The sequence below is a fragment of the Hoplias malabaricus genome, chromosome 3 (assembly GCF_029633855.1).
Source record: "Hoplias malabaricus isolate fHopMal1 chromosome 3, fHopMal1.hap1, whole genome shotgun sequence".
NCBI classification, from domain to species: Eukaryota; Metazoa; Chordata; class Actinopteri; order Characiformes; family Erythrinidae; genus Hoplias; species Hoplias malabaricus.
Genome location: NC_089802.1, coordinates 31,819,044 through 31,842,320, shown reverse-complemented (window position 1 = coordinate 31,842,320; position 23,277 = coordinate 31,819,044). Strand labels below are relative to the sequence as shown.

Sequence of the window (23,277 nt, the reverse complement as noted above, 5' to 3'; positions counted from 1 at the left end):
GGACAGTCATGTTCAGGGATGGATGAAAGCAGGGTGTCTAGTTCTTCTAGGAAATCACCCAGTTGCCCTGGGGGACGGTATACAACGACCACATACATTTTTACTGGTGCAGTCATCAGGATGGCATGGAATTCGAAGGAGCTGTATGAGACCGATGATTCGAACTGGGTATATTTCCATGTGTTGGAAATCAACAGCCCCGTACCACCACCTCGTTTACCAGGCCGTGGTGTATGGGAGAATCTGTAGTTGATGGAGAGAGCAGTGGGGGTAGCGCTGTTTTCCGGTTTGATCCAAGTCTCAGTGAGGGCTAGGATGTCTAGTGAAAGATGGTTTGCATAGGCGGAGATGAAGTCTGCTTTGTTTACTGCAGACTGACAGTTCCATATACCTATTGAGAAGGAATTGGTTATGGGTGTGGATGTGTGATATAGAGAGCGAAGGTTATCAAGGTTTCGTTTCCGTCTGTGGAAGTAGAAGCGCCTGCGAGTTCCAGAGAGAGGAGAGATGGGGTAGGGACACATTGTGGAAAGAGGAAAGAGGAAAATTAGGTTTAGTGGCCTCGCTTGGGGGACACGATTGGGAGACACGTTATGTCTTTACCCCAGAAAGGCTGAACACAAAGGCTGACGCTTCAGAGGGATCATTCATTTTTGTAATGGAGATCTCACACAGCTGTCCTGTGTTGGTGATTGATTGTCCCAGCTGAGACCGCCCACTGACAGTTTGGTAGAGAACAAAAGGCCTGAGGGAGTGGTCACAGCTGAAACTCCCTCGAGCTGATTGTTTCCCTAATTGAATCAGTAGTGGTACTTAACACCTTTAGAATGGGTTTCAGTTGATACTTGCAGTCAGGTGACTGGAGCCACAGCACAGGAAGTCCACAAGATCAGTTGAGTTGGTAAATAAATACAGAATGCACAAGCATGCACTTACTCAGGTTCTTCTTCTGTGTCTGCAGTTCCTCTTTAGTTCTTTAGTTGCAGACAGTCCTTCAACATTCAGGGATATAATGGTCGGGGCTGGCCTTGGGGGTGGGCATATCTGCTTGGTCCAGGCTGATGGGTTACTGTTATTTGTTTGTCTTCTGGGCATCACTTGCTTTTGGCTCAGCTTCAAGTGTCTGGTAGAATTCACAAGTGACGTTGATAACATCATTTGACAGGGATCGTGAGGGCAGCTGTAAAACAGTTATCAGAAACAGCTGAAAGGTCTAATAAGTGGATGTGGATGAGGAGAACACAGAAAAGTTGGGGAAATACACTGTATAAGTGTTATTGCAGTTGTTGGTGATGAAGCATGTAAAGGTCACCTGGAAAACATGGCACTGCGCTTGCATTAACGGTGCCAGTGGGACTAGGTACAACCTTAGTAACCAGGGAGGCCCATGTGGATTTATGGTTTTTGACAGTTAAGGGAATGGTAAGGATGTACATCTAGTTTGGAGGTGGGTGTGTCTGGGACAACAGACTTCACCTTTGACCCAGAGGCGTTGTGGGCTTAATTCAGCGAAATACAGACGAGAGGAGGTGCTGACTTGATGTCCCCTGTGAAGAGCTAGTTATGCAGTGGGTGGTTTTGTACTGAGACAATAAACAGCCACAGAAACCTTAGTGCGTATGTGTAGGATACTATTTCATTTAAAGGTTTCTAGATGTAGCTGGTCGCTGACTGGATCATAAATAGCCACAGCAACTTTAGAAGTGAAGTGTAGGATTTTAACAAAAGGGGGATGAGAGAAATTTTGTGGCTGCAGGTAGGAAGAGAGTTGGGGGTGGGGGGTGGGGGGTATGTGAAGCTACAATGGATTGACAAAGGATATTATAAATGTTTTTTAAAATCTTATCCTGTGTATGACTATAACAGGTTTATTCCACACTTCCAAAGTTTGGTCTTAGTACTTTGTTCTATTACATGCTTTTCAGTATCCAAGTTGTATACATTTGGCCATTTGGAAAGCTTTTTTTTCTTTGGAATTTTTTTGAGAACATAATTGATCTTACAAATTACAGACAGCAGTCTGCATGGAATTTTATTTTTGACATGCGGATAGAATGAAGACAAACTGTTCATTAAAAAAAAATAAATGCAAGTATGTCCATAATGGTAATTTTACTGAAGGCATTCTTAGATTTTATTGTAAGGTAGTTTATCTAGCTTTATTCCACAGCAAATGAAAAGGAAGGTCATAGGAATGTTAGCTGAGTAAATAGAAGGCAAGCCCTCATCCCTCAGAATGGCTGGAGATTTGTTCTGGGCCCAACATGTGTGATACATCCTTGTTGTGGAAAGGATTTTCATCATGGATTCGTCTTCTGGATATATGTTAAATTCAATTTCACAGTGAATGGTATTCCTCTGCTCCTTAGTGTATCTTGAAACTGTAAAGAAGGGTGTAAAATTGTCTTTTACAGGGATCCTTAAACTAATCTTATAATATCTACTGCAAATTTTCAGATTCTGGGTGTGTTTGTGTGCGTTTCTGAGACTGTGTTTGGCATGACACCATGCATGTTGGCCAGAGACTCGGCTAGGCATAGGTTAGTTTCAAAAGCAGGACGTCTCTGAACTCTAACATTTACAGACATATTATATCTCAGAGAGGAGGACTGCTGAATTTGTCTTATTTCACGTGAGTGTGTGTCTTTGCCTGAAAAATTGTAAAGGGAAGTGGTGGCACAGCGTGCCTTAACCTGTTACATTGACTAAATAAGTAATTGTAATTTTTAAAATCAACAAAATGTTCTTGGCCTTCTTTGTTGGTGGTAGATCATCTAAACATAGCAAAAAAAAAAGGATATTTGTGTTTGGTAGATTTATTTGTTGTAACAATGTTTCTTGGCAATAAATTTTATACTGTTGGAAACCCCTTTTAAATTGTGCCACAACTGTAAGGAACGTGCATTTGTGGGGTGAGCAGTAGAGCTGAGTATGTGGGTTGCGCCAATGAAAAATTAACCAAACAGTTTACTCTGCCATTGACTTGTTTGGTGTGTGGTGACTGGATGTTTTAAGTTGGAAGAAACAAGACATATCGGCAATTTAAGAATTTATTCATTTAACAAACAGGAGCCCCACACCATCACACAAAATAAGTTATCTGGCATTGGCAGAGAGGATTTGGCAAATTTTTTCATGGCGCAACCCTCATACTTAGCTCTCCTACTCATCCCACAAATGCGTGACAGATTATTGCAGGAAGTTTGACAAATTTGGTAAAGTCATTAATTACTTTTAAATTTTAATTAAACACACCCATGCATTAACACTTAGTTTTTAAATATATTAGAATTAGTGCTGACAAAATATATGTATTTCAATATAAGATTTCTCTATTTGACAGTATTAACATACCTCCTGTAAAAAGATGCCTTGGTTATTGGGGTCTGTTAGGTCTGAACTCGACAGAACATTCAGATGCAATAAAAAAATGTTATCTGTGAAAAGCACACACACGTTTATTTAGTGAACAAATTTTCTCATGTAGCAAAAGGCATGTTTATTATTTTTATTTTCAGCATTACCTTTTGTAATGGCTACATCAGGTTGGTTTACCAGGAAGGCCCAGCGTCCAGGGACATTCACATTACTCAAAAACCTAAGGGTCTGGATGGTGAATTTGTCATTTGACCACAAACTTATAAAGTAGCCTGTGGTGTTTGTGTCATATCCAGCCTAGACAGACAACAAGATCAGAACTGAGATAGAGAATGTAGACAAGCTTGTATTGTGGCAGATGATATTTTGGTCATTTTACCTCTGCTGGGTTGGACGTTGGAGCAATGTCACCGTAATTCATCAGCACAAAGGAAAAATTGCCACCAGTGATCAAAACCACCTGGAAAGAGGTTTCCTAGAAGAAAAAATAATAAACCTGCATTAATTCATTAACTAATTCATGCACTCACATCCATTCTAATTTCATCCTGTTCCTTGGGATGCTTTGGGTCCAGATCCTACCCAGAATCCTTAGGTGCAATGCAGGAACACAACTTGGACAGGATGCCAGTTCTCCACAGGGAATCACACTCACTCATTTATTCTTTCACTCACATTTTTTTAACCTTCTCACTTTACACATGAATTCCAGAAAAATTCCAAGATAACTCTAGATTATCAGGTTTGGAGATGTCCCCAAATAGTCCTTTTACACATGTAGTGCACAGCAGTTCTGTGTCAGATGCATCCTCAGAGTGGGAAATGCCCTGTATGCTTTAAGTGTGGGGCAGCACATGTGCATCGTGTGAAGGAGATAAAGGGCAGTTCTCCAGAACATTGCCCTCTTGTTTAAACCTATAACATATAACCTGAACATATACCACATAAAACCAGATGTTGGGTAACAAATCTGCCAGCTTCATCCTAATGTCTGAATCTCACAAAAACCAAGTGGCAAGCCTGGCATATATAAAAGAAATACTACTATGATTTGTACATTGGAGACTGAATAAGAATGTATATATATATATATATATATATATATATATATATATATATATATATATAGAGAGAGAGAGAGAGAGAGAGAGAGAGAGAGAGAGAGACTTGCTGGATATCCATATGTTTCTGCACCTCTTTCTTGTTTCTCTACATCCTTTCTCTAATCTCCACCAGTCTGACGGTGTTATATCTTACCGAGCCTGTGTTTCTGTAGTACCCCACTTTATCCCATGTGGCAACAAAGACCCATGAGGCATCAAAGTTAACCCCTGGATAGTACTGGTTGATGTCCTGTGTGGCCCGTGAGAGCACACTGCCGTTAGTGTACTGATTATAGGAGATCACTCCATTTTGACGATTGTCTATGTCAGTCCACAGTGGAGCGATGACATCTCTCCCACCATAAGCAGTGAAGTTCACAGGAACCCAGGTAGAGAGTGGCTGATCAAAGGTCAAGTATCCATTATTGTTGACCTGCGAGTAAAAGGAAAGGCAGATTTGTTAAACAGTGTACATAGAATATTCTTAGATCAGCTTTGATTGGGGGTTTCAACCTATTTATACTCACATATATCTCTGAGCAAGTGTTGCCAAAGAAATGGAATGGACTCTGAAGGCTGATCGCTGGTGAGCTTCCATCATCACTGATTGGATTGATATTGTCTACTGCCTCTGATCCAAATGGATAGAATATATATGGTAGTGACTCTAAAAGAAAGAAATATGTAATGTAATTTACATGGCACTACTCTACAAAGCTACTGTAAGAGGTAAAGTATAGGCTTGAACCAGATTATATAAAAGATGATGAATTGCCAGTAGATGCATGTATCTATGATCACATCACAGGGAAAAAGTGATTTGTCATCCTCACATTAGGCATCTGTACAATTCACAAGGTGGTCATATGAGCTTTGTACATTCCACCTTCCACCAATGCAGTAGTGATGCTCAACACCATCGTTTTCCTTTCCGATCCCATATTGAGTAAAATTCTGGCTGGTATCGGTGATACCGCTCCGATACAGATACTTTGTGCACCTAATGTGTCTGGTAAATCTAAGAAAGCAAGTGTATTTCAAATCCTAGACACCTAGTCTATCTTATTCACTTTAAATGATCAATTCTTTAGAAAAACTTATCTTTAGTTTTTTTGCCTGTGTGAGATTATCTCAGTGATACACATTATAACTCTGAGCTGAACTCACATAGCTATTTGTTGAAGCATGTACTTATTTCAAAATCATATTTAATTTGAACAACTCCAACAGCAACAGTGCTCAGTTCCACATTTTCTCCCTCTGTACCTGGATAGTGTCTGCCTGAAGCACAGAAGACTTCATAGAATAAAGACAGTCAGAGCTGAAACAGCTGCACACATGACTCCATTTACATGCTACCATTTTGTCTGAGTCTACAGACTGAGTGACTGATTGACTGAGCAGTGTGCTGCTGCGTTTACACATTAAGCACTTACCCAGGAGGAAGGAAAAAAGTAATTCCCACCAACCACATATCATTTATACAAGATCTCAGCAGTTTAGTTACTTTCCTCTGTGTTCCTGTTAATGATATACATTACCTCAAATGAATGAAGTATCAAAAGTGTTGGTATTTATGGTTGCGCCGCTGCTGAAGCTAACCGAACGTGCAACAAAAGAGTTTTGAACTGAGTGAGAACTGGGACGTGGAGTTGTGCTTAGTCCAAAAAACTAAAACAACATGCGAATACATGACAAGTAAACAGCGCCTAACTTTAACGCCGCCGTTCTTGTGGTTTTCAAAGCCAGAGATTCCGGTTTCGCGATGCCATTTCGTGGTCGAGCCCTGCCAGTGGAAAAGCTTTAAGCATGCTGAGCCAAGCTGTGTCGAGTCGAGTCGAATCGTGTAGAACCGGATTCATGCGGTATATAAACGACAAAACTGGACCGTCTGGAGGTTTTTGCAGAAAAATGGATACTTTAAAAGCTATTAGCCAGCTACTGGCTGCTCTTGCATATGTCATATGCAGCACATACTTGAATTTGTACTTATCCATAAATATATTTTTTATAATTCATGGAAAACACCAGTACCTTGGGAAAGGTTGTTTCTTGGCACTTCTCCAGTCACATTGAAAGCCCAGCGTCCGGTTACGTTCACATTAGTAGTGCTGATTAGGTTTGAGATGTAGCTGCTGTCATTTGAACGTGGAATTAGAAAGTAGTCAGTAGAGTTTACTGTGTCATATCCGGCCTAAACCACACAGGAGTATAACATAAAGAAGAATTTCATAAAGAGAATTTTTTGAAATACAACTGAAATAAAAAATAGGATATGGATGAAAATGTTTAACAATTTTACCTCAGTTGATAGGTTTGTTGGAGCAATATCACCATAATTCATCAGGACAAAGGAAGAAGTGCCTGCTGACATTAAAACCACCTGAAATGATGATCGCTGAAACATAATAAATAATATATCATAGTCAAAATTTCCAATGGGCCTTGCTTGTATTAAAGGATATACACCTTGTACCAAATTAAGTGGGTTTGTCATGAGTTTAGCTATGCTTCAATGAGAATATTTATAAATGTGTGACATTTCGTTTGTATTAAATATGGTTTCGATTTGGGTGGACTTTCAGAACTGATATGGGATTTTTTCACATGTAAAATAAACATATATTTAAAGACATAATTATATATATTTCTCTTGAATTTTGGTCAGTTTACATGTAAGTGTAATGTTAGAATCTCTTAGATTTCCCTTAGAAATGACACCAGTGGAACACATCACTTGGTTTTCGAACATGAATTTAATCATTTTTCCTCATTCCCCAAGCCAATCCACATTCTAATTAAAAATGTTGTATAACTTACTGCTGTGCTCTGGTTGAAGTATGACACTTTAAACCATGTTGCAACAAAGACCCAGGAAGCAGTAATGTTTTGCCCTGGAAAGTACTGGTTAATGTCCTGAGAGGCCTGTGAGAGCACACTGCCATTAGTGTACTGTTGATATGAGATACTGCCACCAAAACTGCTATCAAGATCAGTCCACAATGGAGCGATGATGTCCCGAACACCATGAGCAGGGAACAGGTCGGGGGTGAAGGTATACCACGGCTGATCAAAGGTCAGGTGTCCGTTGACATTTAACTGCAAATTACATCAAAATGGAAAATACAACTTTAAAAATGGGCACCAGTCTGATTTGTGAAAATGATTTCTGATCACCATTTGCAGTTCACCTACATTACGAAAAATGAAAAACATGTAATTAAAAGACATTGCTGATGTTTCAAAGCTTATCATAGTTTACCAGTTCCTTAGAATCCATAGATGCACATCAGCTGGAAATACCTGCAATTTTGTAAGGTCACAATAGCAAGGTCTTTGCATATTTTCATCTATCCCATCTAAATCTGCACCTGTTCACGCTGCGAAGTAAAAATTAAAACAAAACCAAATCACCAAAAACCAATTGCCTTAGGAATGAGAATGAATCTTTATTCTGCAGATTGTCTCGGCAGCAGGAGAGCTGTAAATGCACATCGGCTCACTCTCGCCATGTCAATGACATGTTCCCGTTTATGAGTCCGTTTGTTTCATGTGTTTTATATGTAGTTTGTAAGGTCTGTTTTCTCCATCAAGTTGATTATTTATCTTTCATATGAGGTTTCCCATACCTTGAATTCACTTACTAACACTGTACTGACCCTGCATTACTCTCTCTAGCTCTCTCAAACCCCTAGAGAGAGCTAGGCTCTATCACCCAAATGGGCTTCCCTGCAGGTAGCAAGTCATAGAAAGGTTGTAAACATGCATTGTCTCCGAAACCCCTGCAATTATACATTCATTCATTATCTGTAACCCTTATCCAGTTCAGGCTCCAGATATGGGTACAGAGCCTACCTGGAATCATTAGGCACAAGGAGGGAACACACGCTGGAGGGGGCCCCAGTCCTTCACAGGGCCACACACACACACACACACACACACACACACACACACACTTACTCACACATTTGAATCTCCAATCCACCAACCAACGTGTGTTTTTGGACTGTGGGAGGAAACCGGAGCACGCGGAGGAAACCCACATGGACACAGGGAGAACACACCACACTCCTCACAGACAGTCACCTGGAGGAAACCCACGCAGACACGGGGAGAAAACACCACACTCCTCACAGACAGTCACCCGGAGGAAACCCACGCAGACACGGGGAGAACACACCAAACTCCTCACAGACAGTCACCCAGAGGAAACCCACGCAGACACAGGGAGAACACACCACACTCCTCACAGACAGTCACCCGGAGGAAACCCACGCAGACACAGGGAGAACACACCACACTCCTCACAGACAGTCTCCCGGAGGAAACCCACGCAGACACAGGGAGAACACACCAAACTCCTCACAGAGAGTCACCCAGAGGAAACCCACGCATTCCCTGCAATGATCAAGTCATAAGTTCTTCAAAGCAGGAAAGAACTATTCCTCCTGTACCATTCACAAACATTCACAGTTCAAAACATATCAAATTAATACAAATGAATCATGTATTTTCCTTTGAAAAAAAAAGGAAAACATATTGATGAAATTTCCACCACAATGTACATACACAGCAGCCAATCAAAACAGTCAATCAAAGTCATGTCAAAATTAAGAGCAAAATATCACTTAGCTCCAGCACTCAAATGCCTCTAAAACACAAAAGTTTGTTGAATCTGAAATTATTTAAAAATTAATTTGTGACATTTTGGATACATAATTCCAAATTTTATATAAATAATTAGACATGAAGAATAAAAATAAACCAGACTCAATGTAGGCTAAAGACACTATAAATTCAGCAGCTGTTTTACTTACATAAATCTGAGAGTATGCGTGTTTAAAGAAAATGAATGTGGTTTGCAAATTTATAACAGGAGAGCTCCCATCATCACTGGTGGCAATTACAGTGTCTCCAATCCCAGCCCCAAATGGATAGAACTGAGGTGGTGTTGTTGCTGTGAGAAAACAAACAGAAATCAAATGACACCTGGATTTATGGAATGAAAACTAAAGCATATGAAATGAAATATGAAGCAGATTAGAATATTAATAAACACTTTTTATTACTGAACATACTGTATCTACACTCATTGTCCATTTTATCAGCCCCACTGTCCTTATAGGAGTACTTTCTAGTTATAGACAGTTGTCCACCTGTTTGTCTGCATACTTTCTTATTCCCATCTCTAGTCAGGACCCCCCAGGAACCTCACTAAGCAGGTTTGTTTGGGTGTGAGGTATATTTAAACATAAGGCCTTAAGCGCAGTATTAAAAAATGTTCACTGTTTTATATGTATAGATGTATGCTCTGTGTCTGTGCTCCACAGAGAGAAATGTTTAGGATAAGCCGTCAGTGAGGGTAGGAGACTATAAATTTTACCCCTCCCTTAGTCCCTTAAACATGCAAATGTAGACCAACCTCTATGTTCACCATATTTGGAAAGGAGAAAAAATAATATAGATGGGCAGGGGTCCTACCCAGAGGGAGAGAGAAAATAGAGATGGGAGAGAGAGGTTAGAGTTGAGAGAATGGGGCAGAGACCAGAGACGTGCGCGCACTGAATTGGAGAACTCTCTCACGGGATCCTTAAGAACCTGTAAGACACTGTTTCTGTAAATAAAGATGTATTTACACATTTAACCGTGTCTGCTGAGATTCTTTTCCATCACCTGTCTTCACAATACAGCAAAGTTAACAACAAAGATGGCGATGAGGATGGGATGCTGAGTTGTGGCCTTCCTGCTTCAGATGGCTCCTGTATTCGAACTCCCGCTTAAAGCTGGCAAATAGAAGGTGAGATTTTTCACAAATGGAGCTGTCTGTTGGAGCTGTCTTTTGCAGAAACGGTTGCACCTCTTAGACTCATTTGTGTATGCAGTATTGTGTTGATGATGGTGTTGGCTAAAATTTTTCCGTTCTAAATTTTTAACTACAGTAATAAAACATAGAAATGAAGGAAATAAAAGGGAATAATGAAGTAAAAGTAAAAAGGAACAGATGTAACAGAAGAAAAAGAAAAGGAAAGGAAAAGTTGAAGTATAAGTGTAGAATAGCTTAATTAGTAACGATAAGGTGAGCTGATGATGACATGCGAGTTTGGGTAAACAGGGCCCTATTTTTGGAAATAAAGAAGAAGTAATAAAAGAGGAAAAATGGAATAAAAGTAAAAGAGATAATAGTGAGTTAAATAAAGAGAGGATGCCGCAGATTTGGATTAAGCCCTCTCTGTTGAGGTGGGATTAGCCTGGCCGTAAACCCTGAAAAACTCACTAGGTGATTTTTAGGACAGTTTGATGAGAAACTGGAGGTGTGATATGGAGATTTAATTAGGGGTGCCCACTCAAAACACTGTTGAAGAACACTGTATTGATGCTGCCTTTCTTTGAATTATTACACCTCATAAGGTAGCATAAATTAAAAATAAGGATATAAAGGAATAAGGAAAAAGGAATAAGTAAATAAGGAGCAGCAGGGGAATTAAAAAGCATGCTGTTAAAATGTGAATGAGTCGACTATGAGAATTGTGTTAAATGTTGAAAGAGATGTGTGTGTAAGCGCTGTTGGGGGTTGTTGGATGGCGTGTGTATATGTGTGGGTGCTTAGTGAGTTAAGAAAAAAAATACACATACACAGGTTTTGCTGTGTATGTGCGTGTGTCAGTGTCTGTAACTATGTGTGTTTATGTGTATGGTTAGCTGAAAGAGTTATGTTTGTGAGTACTAGGTGCAGGTAGGGGAATGATCACCCCCCTCCCTTCTTTGGTCCATCATGAGTGTGTTGGCAGAACTGGTCTCTCCCTTGGAGCCATACATTTTCTGTGGGTGTGTTTAGAGAAAGCGGGGAAATGACACCTCTGCCCAGTGTCAGAGAGAGAGAAAGAGTGTCAGAAAGAGTGAAGAAAGTGTTTAGAGAAAGTGGGGAAATGTGACAAAGAATGAGAGATTTAGAAATTAATAGGGAAAGAAATTTGTAATGGTAAAATTTATGAGCTTCGTTCAAGGACAGTGATTGTATATGATTTCATGAACCTCAAAATAAGAGGGCTTTGTTTATTTATAATGGAAATGAGCCTTGAACAGAAGACATTTTTAAATTAAAAAATAAAAAGTAAAATTAAATGAGCTTTCTGGGAGACCATAAATTAAGAAAATTATAGAAAATGAGCTCCAGAAAGACGTTTTTAGATGCTGGGAATAGGAAAAAGGAGAGAGAGGTTTTAAAGCTGAGTAATTAATAGGGTACATTGGAGAAACTGTAAGGTTTAATCATGGGAATTAAAGGTTAAATTAGTATTGGAAAAAAGGAGAAAATTTGAAATCTCCATATGTTGGCTTTTATTGGGAGAAAAAAAGAGATCACGGGTCTAAGTTCCTCTCAATTTCGCTGAAGTTTTGAGATTTTACACTTTGATTGGGGGGGTCTCCTCTGACAAGTGTGTAGGGCCTAAGTTTCACTCTTGAAAAAGAGAGATGGCAGGACTTTGATTTGTGACGTACTGATAAAAGCCACGTTGATTTGGTTTAAATAGAAAATAATAGTTATCTGGGCAAATTAAAAATATAAATGTATAAAAATATTGATGTATAGTGCTGTGCAGGGGTTTGGAGCACCTGAGATTGGATGCGTTTGAACTGAGTTTTTCCAATGGGTGTGGTGCATGTGTGGAGTTGTATGTGAGCACAGCTGAGATAAAAGTATAATAACCTAAAATAAGAGGGAAATATAGGATAAATTTAACATAGTGGGTGAGAGTAAATTGGTGGAGCAGTAATTTGTTTGGGTTCTCTTTGAATGCAATAGTTTGATACAACTGAGGCACATTGTATGGGGTAATTTTTGGCCAGTGGAACTGGGGGACGGCCTTATATGGAGAGAAATGCCACAAGGTGGAATTTGGAGGGGATTGAATTAATAGAGTGTGTTGGAATGGTGTTGTTTAGTTGGATGTTGAACTTTAATGTTGTTCATTTGGGTTTAGTAAATTAACAATTGTTGCTCAGAAAAAGGGGTTGAATCTTATAGTGTCTGATGTTTAGATCTCTGTGAAGTACTGTTACTTTATATAAACATATAAAAATTAGCTGTCAACTGAAAAATGTAAAAGTAATGCCAATGTGGGAATATTGGAAAACACTGAGTGTTTGACAGTGGTGCTTTCTGGGGTTTCAAACATACCACTGCAATGTTTTTATATGTTAAAATTACAACTTATATACATATAGATAAGATTGATGTGCTACGTTTTAAGAATCAAGATGCAGAGTTGAAAATTTACTATCAAGTGGTCATAAAAATAGTATGTGACATGTTTATGTTTAACTGGGAAAGCAAAACCAGATGTTAAAAGCAAGCTTTATTGAGGATGGACTTTTTTGCTTTAGATTTTAGACCCTTTCTCGGGGCTATTAAGAAAAAGGTCATTCAGGTCTTAAGCCAATTAAGACACTGTATGGAGGTGTTTACAGTATTGAATGAAGGCAAAGGCAATAGAAAAACAAATGGCAGAAGTTAATGTGCCTTTTTCACATGTGGACTCAGTTAAGACACCACCACCTTATGAGAAGGAAGTGAAAACTAAGTCTACCCTCAGCTTCCAATGATCAGTCAAGGAGGAAGTTATTACATTCAAGATGAAGATGAATGCATCATTGAAACAGGACAAGCAGAGACAACGATAAAACTGTATCTGAGTTCCAAAAGCAAGAAGAGAACTTGATGTCTGCAGACTAGAGGTGACCTGAGAATGAGGACCGTTGGAGATAAGGATCTGAGTGACAAGGAGGAGGCCATGGGTGGATACGACCCAGCCATCAGACGAATACTGGCTAAAGCAGAAAAAAGAGGTGATGTGAGTAGAAGGAAAGAGGACTCAAGAGATTGAACAATGGTTGAGTCACCAACCAAAGCAAGTTGAATTGCGCTCATGTTGCATAATTTTGGGACCACAAGGAGCTGCTACGAAGATAGACAAAAATGATTACTTGCATAAAGAGTTTGAGATGGGAAAAAGTGTACCACATGTGACTTTGCTGGTGTCTGAGGATTGTGAGCAGAAACAAATAGGTGAAATGATGGCAGAAGCAGAAGTTGTCTTTAAACCGCTAAAAGAGAATCTTTCCATCTGGAGGAGTGAAGACCAGTGATTTATTAAGATTATGATTACTGCTCAAGGACAAGGACAGCCACAAGTCGTCAGGATAACACATGAATAACTTTGCAATGAGAAGATGGATTCAAACTCTCTGAAAGAGGAAATGCTGCGATATGTTCCAAAATGTTTATGGTCACAACATAGCACTGACATTGGATTTGTGAAGTCAGCTCAACCAGTGAAAGTTGAACTCCGACCATGAACAAAACCTCCGTGGAAGCCTCAGTATCCTTTGAATGAAGAAGCAATCAAAGGGATCGAACCACAAATTGAAGGTCTTGTGAAAGCAGATGTTCTGAAGATAACACAGAACCCGCAGAGTAATACACCTTTGTTGCCTGTGAAGAAGCCAGATAACTTATCATTTAGTACATGATTTGAGAGCAGTAAATGAAGTAGTAGCAGACTTTCCAGTGGAAGTGCCAGATCCACATGTTTTGTTAGCCCAAATTCCTCCAGATACAAAGTACTTCACAGTATTAGATTTATGTGGTGCATTTTGTAGTGTTCCACTAAGTATAGAAAGTCAGGGTTTATTTGGGTTCACATACAAGGGACAATTCTATGAATATAAGAGATTACCACAGGGATATAAACATAGACCTCACATTTTCAATAAAGTATTGAAAGATGACCTCGTTGGGGTAGATCAGAAGTTAAAAAGTACTGTCATTCAATACATGGAAGATATTCTTTGTGCACCAGATGAGGAAACATGCCATAAGGATTCAATTACTTTGTTACAGATGTTAGCAGAGAAAGGGCACAAAGTCTCTCAGAAAAAATTGCAGTATTGTCAGGATATGGTAGTTCATTTAGGGCAGACCATAAAACAGGGACACAGATGTATTTCTGATAAGCAGTTAGAAGCTATTCGCAAAGCTCCCAAACCCAGAACAGTTAGAGAAATAATGACATTTTTGGGTATTGCAGGGTATTCCTCAGCATGGGTAGAGGACTATGCTAGTTTAACAAGACCTTTGTGAGCTATGATACAGGAATGCTCAGCTTTATTGTAATCTTTCCTGGACACAGGATGGCCTTTTAGCTTTTGAGACAATAAAACAAAGGTTGCAAGAGGCTCCAGCATTAGCTCTGCCAGATTATTCTAAGAATTTTTTGTTATATGTGTCCACTTCTACTGGAGGTAAATACACATATGCAGTTCTTTGTCAGCCAACAGGTACGGGAACCAATCCCCAACCATTCATTCATTCATTATCTTTAACCATTTATCCAGTTCAGGGTCGCAGTGGGTCCAGAGCCTACCTGGAATCATTGGGCGCAAGGTGGGAATCCTTCACAGGGCAACACATTCACTCACACCTATGGACACTTTCGAGTTGCCAATCCACCTACCAACGTGTGTTTTTGGAATGTGGGAGGAAACCGGAGCACCCGGAGGAAACCCACGCGGACACAGGGAGAACACACCAACTCCTCACAGACAGTCACCCAGAGCGGGAATTGAACCCACAACCTCCAGGTCCCTGGAGCTGTGTGACTGCAACACTACCTGCTGCGCCACCGTGCCGCAACCAATTATTATTGAACTGCTTTTTCAGAAGTGGATCTGGGGTTACCAAGTTGCTACAGAGCAATGGTTGGAGTGTACTTGATGTATGAGAAAGCATCATCTGTCACGATGGGTTATCCAGTGACAATTCTTACCCATCATAGTCTCAGAAATCTCGTAAACTTTGGTAAATATACTCTAAATATGCCCAGAATTAGAGATTATCATAGACTCTTAGAACAAGAAGATGTCACCCTAGCAAGGTGCTTCACAGTAAATCCAGCTGAAAACTTGCCAACTCCAGAGAACGGTGAGCCACATGACTGTGTACGAGATGCAGAGAGGTATTCAAGACTTAGATCTGACTTGCAAGCTCTTCCGTTGCGTGAGGCTGAAGTGGAGTATTGGACTGATGGGTCCTGTTATTGTGTAGGAGATAAATTGAGGGCTGGCTATGCAATAGTAAGAGTCCAGGGGACCGACTTTGTTGTTGAAAAGGCTGAAGTAATTCCACAGCCTGCATATGCACAACTTGCTGAACTTGGCCAAAGGTAAGCGTGTGAACATATATATAGATTCAGCCTATGCCCATAATGTGTGTCATTTGTTTGGATCAGTATGGAAAAATCTGGGGTTTAAGAAAACTGATGGGTCACCAATACAGCATCATGCTCAGATAATGAAACTGATGCATGCTATGATGAAACCTAAAGAAATAGCAATAGCTAAATGTGCAGCACATAAAATGGATGCATCAAGGGTCTCACAAGGGAATAGAGCAGCTGATGAAGCTGCCAAAGCCATTACAGGAGCTGACAAACTCTGGGAAGTGATTTTGGTAACTCATGAAGTGGACTTGGAAGACAAGGTAACACTTAATGATGTACAGACCTGTTAGGTCTGATGATTCAAGAGGCACATGTGGCTAGGGGAGAAGTCAGGAGGAAGATTACAAAGAAGTATGATTTTTGGGCACCATATTTGCTTGATCAGATTGATTATGTCATTGGCAAATGCACAATGTGTTTGAAAAATAATGTTTGCAGGGGGTTGATGATTCCACCTGGTTACATTCCAACACCAAGGGGTCCTATGCGTGAATTAGTTGTGGACTTTGTTGACATGATAAAACCAGTTGGAGGTAAAAGGTATATGCTGGCTGTTGTGGATAGATTTTCATGATGGCCTGAGGCTTGTCCAACTAAGCGTAAAGATGCTCAATCTGTTGCCAAGTTTTTGTGTAGAGAAGTCATAAGCAGGTGGGGACTTCCAGATCGAATATCCTCAGATAATGGGAAAGAGTTTGTGGATAAAACAGTGAAATTAATTTTTTTGTAAAAGGTGTTTGTAAAGGTATTTAGAAGAAAATGGTATAACAAACGCAGAGAAGGACCTTTTGAAGTTGTTCACAGTACTGGAACGGCGATTGTCGTTGAGATTGTCCCTGGTTTGGATGCTGTGTATATTTCTGATGATGCCAGAAATGACACAGCAGATTATAAACAAGACAAAAAGTTTGGAGAAATTGAATTTCAATATGTCCCAGAAATAGCAGGTCCCATTCCAGAAAGCAGTAAAATTTCAAAACAGTTCAGAGACTTGGATCATGAAAAGAGGCCAAGACCAGTTCGAAAAAAGGTTAGACCTAAACGGTATGAGAACTAAAGAGAATGAAACTTTAGAGAATTTTACTTTTCCAGTGTCGAAAGTTACTGAGGGGGTAAATGGATCACATCTAACTACACTAGTGCCTCTGATAATTTCAACAACGTCATCACCTTTCAAGACAGTGGTTAAAGTTAAATTAGGTAAAACAGTTAATCTTTCCTGTAAATGTGGAAGATTTAATACAGAGAGTAATAGTCCTCCTAAGTGGAATAGTCGAGGTGAAGAAGTGGTGTTAACAGGACGAAGTCGGTCATTTGTCTCGTGACCAGAGAAAGTATCTTTTGTTTAATGCCTTTAGATGGTTCAAAGTTAGAGATGATTGTTCAATTCTTTTATGTAATGTTACATGGGAAGATCAAGGGGAATACACTTGTACTTATTTGGAGCCAGAGCTTAAATTTGTGCCATTTCAAAATATGTGGAGAGAAGGGTACATAACTCGTACGGTGATAGTTATGATAAAGGAGTCCTATTGAAGTTTTTACATCTTCTAAAAGAGTTCAGGACCAAACCACTATAGCAATGACTCTGAAGGTTACTAAAGAACAAATTAAGCCAATTACTTTAGCTCCAGAAATAAGTAAAGGAAATAGTGTAACAAATCAGATTACTACTTTAGCTATACCATTAAAGGAGATAAATATTACTAAACTGCATATGATAACTTCTGCTTCTGGTACATCTGAATCTATCACAACAGTTGTAAATGAAAGAATAACAAGATCACCTAATATTGTAAAAGTAACCCAGACTCTTGAAGTAATGTCCTTTCCATTGCAAAAGGAAGTAAACATAGCACAGGGACCAGAGTTAAATATAGAGCATGAAGTGAATATTAGTAAAGTGACTTTTGAAGCTAGAAACCCAATGGAAGACATTGATTCAAATGGTTTAGTAACCACTCAGAAAATCACTTTAGAAGGGCAGAACAAGTTTTTTGATTTTGACTGGACCTCTGAAGAAATGACTGACCATTACCATGCATTACAGAAAAGAGAAGCAAAATGGAAAGCATATGGATTTGATTCTTCATTGTTACAAATGACAGACCCATGGGCAGCTAGAAATGTATGGTTTCAGCAAATAACCTATTCCGTAAGAATGAGTAAGAAGTTGACTGGTCCATATGTGGTGAAAGTTCCAACACCAAGCTCCTGGCCATCAATTTTAGAGACAGTACCAGAACCACTGCATGCTATGTGTCAATCTTATGCTTTATCATGATTGTTATATCAGCAAAACTCTGCAGAAGAATGGTGGCTCTATCAGTGCATTTGTTAAGACCTAGATTAAATTGTACTTGGTTGATGAAGCTGCCATATGTGAATATCCTTGATCAGCATGAAAATATACGGACAGCACTGCCTGATGCAATGGAAGTAAAATCTGTGGGGACTAAAGACTGTTTTTGTTCCAATGATACTCACAATGGACAGGGGATGTTTATGGGAATATCTGATTGTGTTCATTATATTATGAATTTTAAGGAACCTAAACCCAAGGATGCTTTGTTTAAAGTGAATTTTCATACACCAGATAGCAAACAGAGTAGAACATTAATGGTGCAGTATGACATTTTGCCTTTAAATGTGACTATAGGAAATTCTAAGGATATTTGGTGGGTTTGTGGAGATAAAGTATACATATTTCTACCATATGGGTGGACAGGCTGATGTTATAGGGCAACATTAAAGCTTCCTCATGAGGTTTATACTCTCCAAAAAGTTGAAGCAACTGATGAAGGGAATTCTGAAGGTAATTCTGTGAGAAGAAAGAAAAGGGAAATGGCTCAGTTTCATAACTTGGAAGCCTATCATTGGAGAATCAGTATAGGAGAAAAATGGGGTATAGGATTATTTCCATGGTATGGTATGACATTTTTAGCAGATCATATAGATAATATTATGTACACTTTACAAGGATATGCTAATGAGACAATAAGAGGGTTTCAGTATTTGTCAAATACACAAAAAAGTCACAGATTAACATTTTAAAACATGACATGGCTCTGGATTACATTTTAGCTAAGAAAGGAGGTTTATGTGTGGCTTTGAATCTAACAGGGGATGCCTGTTATACCTTGATTCCGGATAATTCTGATAATATGACTAGTGTTATAGAAGCATTGAAGCATATAAGGGAGACATTTGGTCCATCAAAAGGAGCTGGATGGTCTGTGAATGCTTGGTTATTGGAGAAATTAGGACCACTAGGAGCAATGTTGGCTCAAGTTTTGGAGCAGCTCTTTTAGCAGTGTGTATAATGTTTTGTTTTTGTACACTGTTGTTAACTTGTGCAAAAGCTATGATTTTGAAATGGGTTGGAGATGTAATGCCTGGACATCAAGTACAGATGCCATTATTAAGTAGGACAGACTCAGACAAACATGAGGAGGAAATTTTGGAAAACAACCTGGTGGAAAAATATCAATTTTGAATATCCACTATTATACATTTACTATTCAATTATGACATTATTCTTTTATTTTGTTAGGTTTATTATTTAGTAATCACTTATAGAGATTGTAGGATGAAGTATAAACTGTAGCTTATAACATGTATTAATGTTTTAGTATTACTAATATTAAGTTGTATTCGATGTTTATTTGCATCTGTCATGTTTGCAAAAGATACTGGCTGTTGTATCTTTCATCCAGAATAGAAAGGGGGGAAGATCACTGTAAGGGAGGATGGTTGTTCGAGATTCCTGAAGTGCTACAGGGATCCAAAAACTCAAAAGAAGACAAAAAAAAGGGAAGGACTTTGAAACAGAATGGTGAAAACTTGCTGAAACTCAATATGGCATCAACATCACATCAGGAGACGAATTTGCTGATGTTTCTATTGAATTGTTTATTATTAGTAATCTTTGATATTGATAAACCAGTATACGAGTGATATTAAAAATTGTAACAACTGTTTATTATGAAGATTTATAGACTGATGAAATGTAATCTGTGTAAGTGTATTGAAATCTCAGATGTTTTTATTTTTTCTCAATGGGCTAAGAGGTGTGTCAGGTAGGGACAGGTCCATTGGAAGGGACAGGTCCGATGGGTCGACCAGCCTGAATTTGGACATTGGTTTGATTTTATTTTCTGAGATTTCTTTACACATTTACTTAAGTTAACTCCCTACACATATAGAGTAAATGTAATTGGACTGGATTACAGTACGTGATCGCCTTGGGCAGAGGGATCAAGAGGGAATTTTTCCTGTCTAAAATGTTTGAAGGATTTTCAAGAAAGATGGCTGCCTGGCAGGTTTTTTCGCCCTTACACTCCATGAAATTTTGCTATATCATAACGTAAGTAATGTTAAAATTGTGTGTAGGGAGGTATCACACAATTTGTTATGGGAGATTTGTTATGACATTAACATGTATGGGTTGTTTAATTTTAGGAAATTATGAGGTATATTTAAACATAAGGCCTTAAGTGCAGTATTAAGAAATGTTCACTGTTCTATAGATTTAGACGTATGCTCTATGTCTGTGCTCCAAAGGAAGAAATGTTTAGGATAAGCTGTCAGTGAGGGTAGGAGACTATAAATTTTACCCCTCCCTTAGTCCCTTAAACATGCAAATGTAGACCAACCTCTACGTTCACCATATTTGGAAAGGAGAAAGAATCATATAGATAAGCAGGGGTCCTACCCAGTGGGAGAGAGAAAATAGAGATGGGAGAGAGAGGTTAAAGATGAGAGAGAAAAGATAGAGAAGGAGAGAATTGGGCAGAGACCAGAGACGTGCGCGCATTGAATTGGAGAACTCTCTCACGGGATCCTTAAGAACCCGTAAGACACTGTTTCTGTAAATTAAGATGTATTTACACATTTAACCGTGTCTGCTGAGATTCTTTTCCATCTCCTGTCTTCACAATACAGCAAAGTTAACAACAGGTAGTAGATCATTCTCAGTGCTGCACTGACACTATGTGATGGTTAGAAACAGCAGTGTTGCTTAATTTTATAAACACTGTGTCCATTCACTGTCTCCTCTGTTAAACACACCCTCCTCATTGATCCAGCTTGTAGAAGTAAAGTTGGAGACACAGGTCTCCGCTCACAGACACCTCTGACTGTGACACTCAAAAGTTTTAAAAAAAGCTTTGCTGTGTCTAATCCACCCATACCAGCAAAACACACTACCACCACGTCAGAGTACATACCTGTAGTGCTAGTGTTAGCAGCTGTGGAATACACTGGGATTATTGTGCTGACACCTAAAACATGGCAAAATGAACACAATTTCTTCCTTTGTAAGATAGATATTGTTTAATTTATGGCATCACACACATTAAGGGATGGCTTCCCAGACAGGTATTAAGCCTCCTCCTACACTATGTCCTCCTTTCAATGGAAAATCACAGTTCAAAATGCTATGTAGTTCAGGACTAGGCTAAAGGTCTGTCTGGGAAACCACCCCTATGTGTGATACAATGTACAGAAAGTACAGGAAGTATACTAACAAAAATACATTTAAAAAGATTGCGAGAGAACTAGTTTTTTCATTCTGTCTGTGTATTTAACAATTATAAATCACAAAAGAAAAGCAGAACCAGAACATACCTCCAGTGCTAGGGATGGCTGTTATGAATGGGACTGTGAAAACTGAGAGCACACCAAAAAGAATAAAAAATAAAAAAATATTATAATATAAATATACACATTTAAATACAACTGAATTTATTTGTGTGTGTGTGTGTGCTCCCTCTATATCATACAAATGTGAGGTGGTCGGTGTAAGTGGGTTGTGTGTATACGTGCATATATATGCAGTGCGTCATAATTGTGGCAACAACAGAATAGACTGGGCTTGTTGTGATTACATAAATCAATGTCAAAATGAACATGACCTGTTCTAAGGTTAAATTTTAAAAGATATTTTATGAATAATTAAATTGAATTAAACTATTGGTCTATTAATGTGTAGCATCCATTCTTCATTTAACAGCAGTGAGGAGATTAATTGCTGGGATTTTATGAGATGAATGTTCTTGTCTGATGTAGGATTCAAGTTGCCCAACAGTCATGGGAGCAAATGATTTCTATTGATGAAAGGTGAGGACCGCAAATGGCCAGTTCAGCATCCGGGCTGTTGTAATGGCTTACCATTTTTGGATAGGAGCAAATGCTGTTCTAAAACCTCGACACTGTAGTGTGAGATGAATGTGGTTTAATTTCTCTCATAACTTTTGAGAATCATAAAACTTTTTGGGAATCATAAAATGGGCGCAAAGCAGGATGCCCTGGAGGGGGCGCATAGTCATTTTGAGGCTATGAATACTTTGAAGACTACAGATATTCACGAAATATATGTTTTATGAACAGTTCAGTGCAACATTGTTCTGCTCGTTTCTTGGCACAGTGTGCCTCAGCACATAACAAGTACTGGCCCTGAACTCAAGAAGACCTGAATGTACTTGGACGAAAAGCTAAATCAGGCTTGAGCTCACCAAGAAGAAACACAGATAATGGGGATCATCATATACCTGCTGTGCCAGTGTCTGGAGCTCTGGAACTTTCAGTTGTGGGTAGCTGTGTGGTTAAAGCTGTAATTTAAAAATAAATAAATAAATACATCAACAAACAAAGAAAACTAACCCCTCTATAATGCCACAACAAATGTATATGTCGCTAAATGGAAAACCCTCCCAACCTCCCAGAAGAGCAGAAGCTGTTACTGCAGGAAAGGAGGACAGCCTCCATATTAATACTCTTACATTCTGAAGTAATGTAAGAGTATTAATTAAGTGACACAATAGGAATTGTCACCTACCTGTGGAACTTTTAGTTTTGGGCAGCTGTGTGGTGAAAGCTGTAAAGTAAAAATAAATAAATATGTGAAAAAAAATCATTTCAAACCCTCTAAAATCCCCCACCATAACTCTAATGTATATATTGCTAAATGGCAAACCCTCCCAACCTCCCAGAAGAGCAGAAGCTGTTACTGCAGGAAAGGAGGACAGCCTCCATATAAATACCCTTACATTCAGAAGTGATTTCAGGTATTCAGGAAATTAGCAACACAATACAAATTGTCACGTACCTGTGGTGCTAGTGTCTGGAACTGTGGAACTTTCAGTTGTGATCAGCTGTGTGATGAAAGCTGTAATGTAAAAATAAATGAATATATGAAAAAAAAAATACAACAAATAATTTCAAAAAATAATTTCAAATAATTTCAAATAATTTCAAAAAAATTGTGCTGATGTCTGGTGAACACAGTAACCTGTTCATTGCAGCAGATTTCAATGCAAGACACCCTACAAGACCACCCATTTCCCATGCTACAGTTAACAAACTGCTTGCCAAGTTTCATGAAACTGGCTCAGTGTTGGATCTGCCAAAATGTGGACGCATGAAAAATGTCACTAATGAAGAAACATCAGTGGCTGTCTTGGCTTCATTCAGCATGAGCCCACAGCGTAGCACTCGCATGTCACTGGAGAGTGGCC

At 39.0% G+C, this 23,277-nt stretch overlaps 1 protein-coding gene across 1 annotated transcript in view; it reads right to left on the bottom strand.

The window, feature by feature from the left end:
* Nucleotides 1-1,925: 1,925 nt before the first annotated feature.
* The window catches only part of LOC136691410 (mucin-22-like), a 103,771-nt gene continuing 82,419 nt past the window's right edge, over nucleotides 1,926-23,277 (bottom strand). Inside the window, exons 57-71 of the mRNA XM_066663972.1 lie at nucleotides 22,869-22,928; nucleotides 22,599-22,637; nucleotides 22,312-22,371; nucleotides 21,389-21,430; nucleotides 20,989-21,042; nucleotides 9,299-9,438; nucleotides 7,302-7,580; nucleotides 6,784-6,879; nucleotides 6,516-6,675; nucleotides 5,009-5,148; nucleotides 4,636-4,914; nucleotides 3,758-3,853; nucleotides 3,525-3,675; nucleotides 3,355-3,437; nucleotides 1,926-2,381 (exon numbers count right to left, since the gene is read on the bottom strand). Coding sequence (XP_066520069.1) covers nucleotides 2,301-2,381; nucleotides 3,355-3,437; nucleotides 3,525-3,675; nucleotides 3,758-3,853; nucleotides 4,636-4,914; nucleotides 5,009-5,148; nucleotides 6,516-6,675; nucleotides 6,784-6,879; nucleotides 7,302-7,580; nucleotides 9,299-9,438; nucleotides 20,989-21,042; nucleotides 21,389-21,430; nucleotides 22,312-22,371; nucleotides 22,599-22,637; nucleotides 22,869-22,928 — 1,760 coding nt within the window. The 3' untranslated portion in view covers nucleotides 1,926-2,300. The remainder of the gene's footprint in view (nucleotides 2,382-3,354; nucleotides 3,438-3,524; nucleotides 3,676-3,757; nucleotides 3,854-4,635; nucleotides 4,915-5,008; nucleotides 5,149-6,515; nucleotides 6,676-6,783; nucleotides 6,880-7,301; nucleotides 7,581-9,298; nucleotides 9,439-20,988; nucleotides 21,043-21,388; nucleotides 21,431-22,311; nucleotides 22,372-22,598; nucleotides 22,638-22,868; nucleotides 22,929-23,277) is intronic.